The sequence below is a fragment of the Ostrinia nubilalis genome, chromosome 16, assembly GCF_963855985.1.
Source record: "Ostrinia nubilalis chromosome 16, ilOstNubi1.1, whole genome shotgun sequence".
Taxonomy (NCBI): domain Eukaryota; kingdom Metazoa; phylum Arthropoda; class Insecta; order Lepidoptera; family Crambidae; genus Ostrinia; species Ostrinia nubilalis.
In genome coordinates, this window is record NC_087103.1 from 11031363 (window position 1) to 11040873 (window position 9511).

Sequence of the window (9511 nt, forward strand, 5' to 3'; positions counted from 1 at the left end):
AAAAGAATCCCGACTGAGCCATGTAGCTTAGTAAGATGAAAATTTTTCAATGAGGTAGGTACTTAGTAGGTAATACCTACTATAATTTTAAAAAGCTTTTGAGTGTTTACCTTAATTTGTCGTGGGTACTTCTTTGGGCGTAGGTATCCTGCGATAAACATAACTTACTTCATACAATAAAAGAAAATCTAAGTAGGTACGCTTTTTTTTTTTTTTTTTTTTTTATTTATGGCTATGCTATGCCTCTTGCCAGTGTCGAGTTAAAAACGGGGAAACGGGAATTAAAAGGAAAAATGCCTACTTTCGGAATTTGGAAAGGAATTAATGATCAGGAAAATGAGGAATATACAGGAGATATTTATATAATATACATACGTTTATACAAAAATCAAAGCTTTATATTATTTACAGTTATAAACTTGGCTATACAATTATATACAACAGGATCTTTATGGAAAAGGAGAGACATTATAGAAGACGGGAAAGGAATGTGTAAGGAAGAGAGTTCCCGAAGGAAAGCAGAGCGGTCAAAACTAGGACAGGAGAAGAAAATATGGTTGATAGTGCCTGAATCGGTGCCACACTCACAAGAATCATCATTAATGATATGGAGTCTTGCGAGGTGAGAGGGTGTACACGTGTGACCCAACCTCATGCGTATGATAGATGAAGAAACTCTCTTATCAAATTTCAACTTGAAAAACCAAGGCTTTGTAGGTATTTGTGGCTGAAGAAGTGAAAAAAGAAAGCCTTTTGATTTGCAACTAATTTCCCAATCCGATTTCCAGGAAGAGTTTAAAGAAAGTTTGGGCAATGCTAGGAGATCATGACAATAACTCTGATAGGGAAACAAATCTCCACAGGAGACCGCCTCATTGGCAAGACGATCTGCAATTTCGTTACCTCTTATCCCACAGTGACTAGGAATCCAGGCGAAACAAACATTCAGGCCAAGTGAAATACATTCATAAAATAACTTTCTAATGTCATATATTACAGGGTACTGGTTTCTGGATTTAAAAGGAAATTGATTTAAAGCTTGAAGTGCGCTCATGGAATCCGTAAAAATGACAACATTTTTAAGTCTATATAATTTTGCATATTCTATTGCTCTGAAAAGGCCAAAGCATTCCCCCGTAAAGACGGAGGATTCTGGAGGTAATTTGACTTTTTGGACAATTTTATACTGCGAGTGGAAAACCCCGACTCCAGTAATTTCTGTGCAAGAATGTTTAGATGCGTCTGTATATATGTGATGAAAACCATTATAATCTGTGTCTAAAATTTCATTAAATTTGGATACAATGTTTAGATCTTGCTTATCAATTGGGAGAAAACAAATATTTATAGGGACTAAGAGAGATTCAATACTGCAATGAAACAATGGTAAGTGTTTTGAACGGAATATGGGAGAGGACAGAGACATTAATTTATTGTAGCTGTGCAAAAGACAAGGAATAGTTTTATGTTTCCAATAGTCTGAAATGGGAACTTTTTCTGATAAGCAGTGAAGTTTTGGGAAAAGTTGATGATTTGAGAAATTGAATGTACGAAAGAGGAATTTATCACACAGAAACTGCCGTCTAAATTTGAGAGGAGGATCACAACATTCAACTTGAAGCGCATTTACTGGACTACTTTTCATGGCACCTGTTACAATTCTGAGAGCTTTTGACTGTATCAGATCTAATTTTTTAAAAGCAGATTTATTGCCTGGCTCGAGAAGAAACATGCCGTAGTCCAGAACACTTCTGATGAGAGCATTGTATATAAGCTTCATTGAAAAAGGGTGAGCTCCCCACCAAACTCCAGATAAACATCTGAGAATATTTATTCTTTTTTCACACTTTTCTGCAATATACTCGCAGTGTTGATTTCCAGTCAGTTTTGAGTCTAGAATTACTCCCAGAAATTTGTGATGAGGTTTTACAGGAATCAAATCATTATCATAAGAAATTTGGACAGGAGGTGGATTTCTCAATCTTGAAAAAATTACTGTGGCACTTTTATTAGCAGATAAGTTTAATCCATTATTATCAAGCCAGGATTTTAAATTAGATAGTGAAGAAGTAAGTGCTGACGCAGCAACTTCTATTTTCTTATCAATATTATAAAACAGCAAGTCATCAGCATATTGTAAAACTTTTGTATTATTATTGGAAATTGATGATGCCAAATCGTGAGTGTAAGCGTTATATAACAAAGGGCTAAGAACAGAGCCTTGTGGAAGTCCTTTCCAACAAGTGCGACTAAACGTGGAGCCATCCTGTGAAAGTTCTAGACACCTTTCATATAAGATGTTAATGATAAAGTTACTAAGCATTGTGGGAACTTTTAAGGCGTAGAGTTTTTTAAGCAATATTGGGATTATCACGTTATCATAAGCGGAATTTATATCTAAAAAAGTTGCAACAACTGACTGGTTATCAGAGAATGCAAGCCTAATATCGGTGATAAATAAACTAATATTGTCCATAGTACTTTTTCCCTTTCTGAATCCAAACTGGTTAACAGCCAGTAAATCATTACTCTCAAAAAACCATTCAAGCCGATTCTTTACCAGATGTTCAGCTAATTTCAATAATACTGAGGACAGAACTATTGGACGGTATGAAGATGGGTCAGATGGGGACTTATTTGGTTTAAGAACTGGCAACACTTTTTGGGACTTCCATGACAGAGGGACACTATTACCTGTCAACGCAATAGAATTGATAATTTGTAAATAATAGGAGAGAACATGATCATTTAAATTATGAAAGAAGGAGTACGGAATACCATCTACACCTGGAGACGAATCAGTTACATTTTGGATGATTCCCTTGAGTTCAAACAGTGTAAATGGCTGTTCAATAACAGACACAGCGACTGGCGATGGAGTTATAGTTAGTTTTTCAGGGACCCATGGAGGAGCCAGTTTATCAACAAATGGACAAGCAATTTCTAACGGGATAAATGGGTGGGAAGAATCTGTCATTGCAGATTTAAATCGACGAATGTTTTGCCATACTATCGAAGATGGCGTTTCAGGGGAAATTGATAAGCAAAACTTTCTCCAGCTCTCAAACTTTTTCTTTTTAAAAAGTTCTCGAGTTTCTTCAATAACTTTACCCAATTCTGAATAATTTTCATTTGTCATATTTGCTTTATAGTTGCGCTCAGCAGCCTTTCTTTTTTTGATGGCCTCTGTACAGTCACTGTCCCACCATGGTTGTGGGGGAAGCTTACGATTAGGTACTTTTAACGGAAAAGCTCTGTTCGCAGATTCAACTAATATATTGGTAAAGGACAAGGCACAAGTGGATTCATTTCCTGAAGAGACAATTGGGAGAGACGATAGATAGTTCTCAACACCTTCTTTAAAAGTATTCCAAGCATTACTAGTTTTGTCTGGTAATCTGTGTTTAAGTAATGGAACATACTTAGATGTTATAGGACTATTAAATGGAAAAGTAATTAATATGGGGAAGTGGTCACTGCCATATGATGAGGGTAGAGTTTGCCAAGATAACAGAGAGGCTAGGCTAGGGGAACATATTGACAAATCAACAGCACTTTGACTTTGGCCTGGACTGGTAAAACGGGTAGGAGATCCTGTATTTAATGTACATAAGTTATGAGTGTCAATTATATCTAATAACATTTCCCCATAGTTATTTGAAATAGAACTGCCCCATGCACGATGATGACAGTTAAAATCTCCTAAGATGATCAGAGGTTTAGGGAGAGTTGAGATTAATTGATCAATTTCACTTAAGATAGAAGAAGAGGGGTGAGGTATGTACATAGACACTAAACAAAAATTATAAATATTTATTGCTATAATAGAAAATTCGTTACTATGATTAGGGATTGGAATTGGACTAAAAGAGACAGATTTGTTGATAAATATGGCTACTCCACCATATCCATCAATTCTGTCTTCCCTGATAGAATTATAACCATTAACTTTAAATTTTTGATTGGGTTTAAGCCAAGTTTCTGCCAGAGCAAAAACAAAAGGCTCAATCTTATTAATCATATGAAAAAAGTCACTCTTTTTGCTGATGATACTCCGGCAGTTCCATTGCATTGCCTTCGCAGCCATTTTGCAGGAATCTAATTAGACTTTCAATTAAAGGGGCAACGTTGGACGGTGATTTGAGATTACACTGAGAAAAAACATTAATCAAAGTCATTATAAGGCTAGATAAATTTGTTGTTGAGTCTTCTTTAGGTTGGTTATTGATAGCACATCCATCCCTTGGGGAAGGGAAAGAGTAGTCACGGATTAAATTATTATGGGCTACCTTATCATAGCCTTTTGAATGTGAAGGAGAGGGACGGGGTGGAAGGAAGACAGTCTTTTTGTAAGAACTTGAGGTTGACTTTGAGGAACCAGAATTAGTATTATAGTAAGGCATATTTTTAATAGGTGTACTTTGTTTTACAGGACTAGAGGACAGAGCGTCTGCGTAGGACTTGGAGACTGGAGGGTGGAGCTTGGATGCCTCTGCATACGAGATGGAATTTTCAGCCATATAAGCCTTGATTTTCTTTTGGCGGACAAATTCTGGGCATGACTTACTAGTTGCATAGTGGAAACCAGAACAAAGACAGCAGGAGGCTTGGTCTTCATGGATGGAGCAAGAATCACCAATGTGGGCTTGCCCACATTTAAAACAGCGGGGCTGGGACCTACATTGGGCCTTAGTATGACCAAATCGGCAACAATTAAAACATTGAATTGTAGGAAAAATGTACAATTCCACTGACAAAGCATTATAGCATACAAAAACTCGTTTAGGTAAAGATTGTCCGTCAAATGTTACTACGACTGATTGGGAGGGTTTCCAAGAAACTGTACCATTAATATAAGACTTAAAATTCAATCTACGAACTTTTATTATTTTGCCACCACCTAATGGAACTGTCATGTTTTCTACGACTTCCTCAGGGGACCATTCTGCTGGAACTCCTCGAACTAGTCCCATCCTAGTAACGTTAAATGTGGGGATAAAAGCCTTATAATCATTGGAGTCCAGTTTAGGATGACTCATAAATGAATTAGCTTGAGAGAAATCTGAAAATGAGACTGAACATTTGTTTCGTCCAATTCTCTTTACACTTCCATCAATAATGTTGTGAAAGTTATGTCTCTTTAGAAAGTTCCCAAAAGTCACCGGATGCAAATAAACGCTGTCACTGGGAGACGATTGATTGCGTTGGACATGGACAATGTATGGAGCCGTATCAGAGTCATTGTAGAATTTCCGTCCAATAGTGGCGGGAGCAGAGCCCGAATTTGGCAAATCCTGGTCAATTGGAGTGGGAGTAGGAGGATCTACTGAAGGAGTTTTATCATCAGCGTTACTCGTACGACCATCAACCTTTTTCTTTTCCTGTCCATGAAGTTTTCTTTTCTTGTGGCTACGTTTGAGAGCGGGGGGAGCAGTAAATGAATTTTCGGAATCTGTATCATTAGTTACCGTCACATAAAACCCTACTGAAGGAGAAGAATGTCCAGGTGAGCTGATAGGCTCATCAAAAACAGGGGGAACTGATCCCCCTGGGTCAGGAGGATCGTTCATGGTGAGAGACGAAAATGAAAAAAAAACTTACCGAATATCAGCTCAAATAACACTATCTACACAAAATATACGTACACAATAATAAATATTTACACTAACACTACTTTCCTGATCACAATTACGCGAAAATTTATAAATAAAATCGGAAAGTTAAAAAAGACACCCGCCAAGTTTAACGTTTCCCGCGCTTTTTCTAGGTACGCTTTATTAAGGCGTATTATGGGAATAGAGGTGGGTGTCTTTATGGCTATGACCGATAAAATCTGAGTCTAGTCTAGAGACCACTACTATTAGTCAGTTACTACGTACGAAAATATGTTAACTAGGTACCTAAAAAATTACATTTGATTTTTAATAAATCGTTTAATTTAAACAGTTAGGTAGGTACTTATCTACCTACCACTATTAGGTATGAAGATGTGATTTGATGAGAAAATACAATAATAATAAAAGTTGTGAAAGTAGTAAAAATAAATAAAATAAATTCTACATCGTAGAATAGTGAATATAAAAAACCCTATCAAATTAATTAAACTCTGTAACTGCGTGCTCGTGTAGGTGTGCCGTTTACTGTAAATGATTTGATTGGCGGCGGGAATATTGTGCAGTGGTTCGTTAAGCTTGTCACATGCAGTCCGTTGGTCAACGCCGCATACTCTCATCGATATATCGACGTATACGAGTATTATGTAACTAGTTACATCTTACAGGATCGAACGATATGTAGGCACACCGTAATTTAATGGATGACTTTTATTCTAGTCTCTATGGACCAGTGATTAGATTTAGCCTAGGCGCAGACCACCGATTTTTAGTCGTCCGTAAGTTGGGCCCAATTCTAATTTGTACATGAACATTCAATCGGTGTAATTTGCGCACTTCCATACATGCCCGAACTGATTAACTGCCCGACTAAACTATCGGCCGACAAAAAGTCTGGGCCTAGGCTATCTTGACTAGTAAGTATTATTATTAATATCCCAAAAACATCTGAAAGTATAAAATATTTTTGTGTACCTAGTTATGAAGAAGTCAGGCGTACGATTGCGCCATCTTAGATACTTAAATTGGCGCATAAATTTAAAACGAGATCTTGTGGAAGATAATCTAAAACTTCTTTAGCCATAGAAAAGCGAAAGGAAACAACAACAACTGGTAATAGACCAGTTAAACAATAAGACTCAAAGATTACTATTAAAACGTTTATTACATTTGACACTTATTTTCTATGTTTTTTGTAATGATGAGGCGACCGATCTCTGTCCCTCTTCTTTTTCTTGCCTTTTCTTTTCTTATCAATGTCACGCTTTTTCTCTGGTGTGCGTTTTCTTTTCTCTCTCTTTGGTGAATCCGAATCAGAGTCACTGCTGCTGTATCGCCGCCGACTTGACTTATGCTTCTGTTTCTTATCTGAATCAGAGAGAGAACTCAGAGAGTCATTACTGCTGTATCTCTTTTTACTCTTTTTTCTTCTATAAGCCTTCTCTTCACTGCTTGAAGATTCTCTCCTAGATCTTTCCCTTTGGCCTCCAGAAGAATTGCTATGTTCAGCCTTTGAAGAATTATTGCTTCTGTTTCTATCTGCCCTTGAATCTTTGCCACTTGATGAAGGTTCTACCCTGTCCTGAGATCTTGGCTTTTCATCACTTGCCTTGAAGTCATTCTTGGAAGATTTTTGAGATAACTTTTCAGTTTTTTTGTATTCATCAAATGAATCAGCATCTAAAAACACAATAATTTTTATATGAGTTTAGACATAATAGAAACAGAATAAATGTCCAAGTGTTGTACCTTGTATTATGTATTTGGCCAGGAGGTGTCAACTTAAAATATGAGGTGATGTCAAGAGATAAATCCTCAATGGCATCTGTGAAGAGAAATCAAGGTGCTTTATTGCCTAATAACAGAAAAGCAAGTTGCAATACTTGGACAGTATTCAGTTTCAAGAATGTAAAGTATATTCTCCAGTACATACTTATGACTTTTGATTCTTTGTCAAACTCTGCCTTTGTGACAGGATGCATCATAAATTCACTCAGGCTCACAGTTTCCTTTTTCATTGTGATGTCTACCATTATACGGCCATTATCTTCATCAAGACTAACAACCTGAAATATTTATAAACATATTTAGTATTTTAGTTACCCAGCATGCACTCTATAAATGCCAAAAATCATTGAATATTACCTTTCCATAGTAGCCACTGTATTTTCCAGTCGTAATCTTCACAAAAGAGTTCTTCACAATTGACAATTCTTCACCTTTCTCATTGACAGCTGCTTTTTTCTTTTGTTTATCAGTGATCACTTTATCTGCACCCAGGCCTAACCCCTTTGGACGCAGTTGAGGTTGTTTATACTTGGACCTGCAATTTTTATAATGCTAAGTACCAATATAACTAGTTAACCCTACACACATCAGCAAATTGAGCAAAAATCAAAAATCAAAATCAAAAATATTTATTCAGTTTAGACCACAAGTGGCACTTATGAACGTCAATAGAAAATAATAAAAAAAGAAAAGGTAGCCCTTATGGGGCACTTTACATGTCTCCTTATCTTTTGGGCCCTACCAGCGCTTCGAGACAAACATATGGCATGTGCTGAGAAGAAACGCCGGAACAAACCACAACAAATATCAATTGTTGGTACAATCTCAAGCAATAGCTTCAGTCTCTAATACTCAAGTATTGAATAAATTCAAACAAAATACATTGTAAATAGGATACTTATGGAAATATTGATAAATTAAAATGCACATTTTAATCTCAATAGCACTTACTGCTCTTTGCTTGGTGTCCACCCCATGCCACGTAGCATAGCCAAACCAAATTCTTGAATTGGCACATCCTCATAATCTTCCAGGGTTGACTGAAATATTTATAATATGATTGAAATCATAATAAATTCACCTTACTTATTGCTAATATAAGGACACATTATTTGATATAGGAGCTTTAGACAAAATAATATATTAATTAAACCATACCTCTTTTTGTACTTCTACGCCAGGTTTTTTTGAAACTGGAACAGTGAGATCATTGGTTTCAACTTTGACTTCTTTTTTGGCATCTTCCAGTAGCTCTCTAACCGCCATTTGGTCCAATGTCTCATTTTCTGTTTTGATTTGCTCAGCTGCTATGACTGGTGGTTTATCTGTATTGTCAGTTTCAATCAAAGCACTTTCCACTTCATTAGCGATTTGTTTCAATCTATCAGCTGTAACTAGTGTATTAGGTTTCATAGGTATAATTAAAGGCGCAGCTTCTTTTACTTCTTCCCCGCTGAAAATTGTAACACATCGATTTAGTACACAAAAACCAAAATATTGGAGGTTATGTCTCGCTTACTATTGTAATTTACTTTAACCCATAACCACTTTACTCACCCTACGACTTTTATTGATTTTTCTTCCATGCATTCTATGAATTCTCTTTTCTCTTCAACCACTGGTTTCTCAACTTTTTTCGTTTTCAAAAAACCAAATGATATTTTTTTTCCCTCCATGATTCGTCAATTTTGTAGTTGACAAGGAAATAAATTATAAATGAAACTAATGTCTAAATTACATCTTGGATTTCCTGTAGATATTTCAACCCCTATTTCATTTAGATATTCAAAATCAATAAACAAAAAAACTGAAACCAAACCAAGCGATGTCGTCGTCGTAAGCATCTGTGTCGTAAGGAAGTGACACTAATGACAGTAATGAATGACATTGACACTATTTGACACACAGATAATTTGACACAACGACAACGTTTGTTTTTGGTTTGATTCTTTCCTTTTGTAGGACAAATCAAAGGCATCATGTTATACAGCCAAGTCTTAAGATTTTATTTTGCGAACTCACATTGATTAAAGACAAACAAAACACATTCTTAGAATTGAAGTGTTTTGAGCAAAATTTATCTTCTCCGCTCCGCTCTTTTCCGTTCCGCT

General features: G+C 36.2%; 1 protein-coding gene and 1 long non-coding RNA gene across 3 annotated transcripts; one reads left to right on the forward strand and one right to left on the reverse strand.

Annotated features, from left to right (window-relative positions):
* The first annotated feature begins 795 nt into the window (after positions 1 to 795).
* Positions 796 to 4871, forward strand: LOC135079384 (uncharacterized). The gene is made up of 2 exons (XR_010258792.1): positions 796 to 3777; positions 4433 to 4871. It is a non-coding gene; the product is annotated as an uncharacterized LOC135079384 (long non-coding RNA).
* Positions 4872 to 6758: 1887 nt separating this feature from the next.
* Positions 6759 to 9238, reverse strand: LOC135079151 (G-patch domain and KOW motifs-containing protein). 2 transcript variants are annotated; one of them, XM_063973738.1, is made up of 7 exons: positions 8958 to 9238; positions 8559 to 8853; positions 8352 to 8440; positions 7758 to 7935; positions 7546 to 7678; positions 7362 to 7437; positions 7202 to 7292 (listed from the first exon to the last, which is right to left on the reverse strand). In XM_063973738.1, exons 1-7 carry the CDS (start codon positions 9074 to 9076, stop codon positions 7286 to 7288), a joined length of 897 nt encoding a protein of 298 aa, XP_063829808.1. In that variant the 5' UTR covers positions 9077 to 9238; the 3' UTR covers positions 7202 to 7285. The 2 variants fall into 2 exon arrangements, with proteins under 2 accessions (XP_063829807.1, XP_063829808.1); XM_063973737.1 differs by lacking the exon at positions 7362 to 7437 and having other exon boundaries at positions 6759 to 7292.
* Positions 9239 to 9511: the final 273 nt, after the last annotated feature.

What these genes read in the sequence shown, in the direction of transcription:
- LOC135079151 (XM_063973737.1), bottom strand. Translation starts at nt 9,076, where the DNA reads ATGGAGGGAAAAAAAATATCATTTGGTTTTTTGAAAACGAAAAAAGTT. An exon ending in TGGACACCAAGCAAAGAGCA is followed by an intron (nt 7,936 to 8,351) that starts GTAAGTGCTATT and finishes TAAAAATTGCAG; the next exon opens with GTCCAAGTATAAACAACCTC. An exon ending in CAAAGAATCAAAAGTCATAA is followed by an intron (nt 7,293 to 7,545) that starts GTATGTACTGGA and finishes TTGTGTTTTTAG; the next exon opens with ATGCTGATTCATTTGATGAA.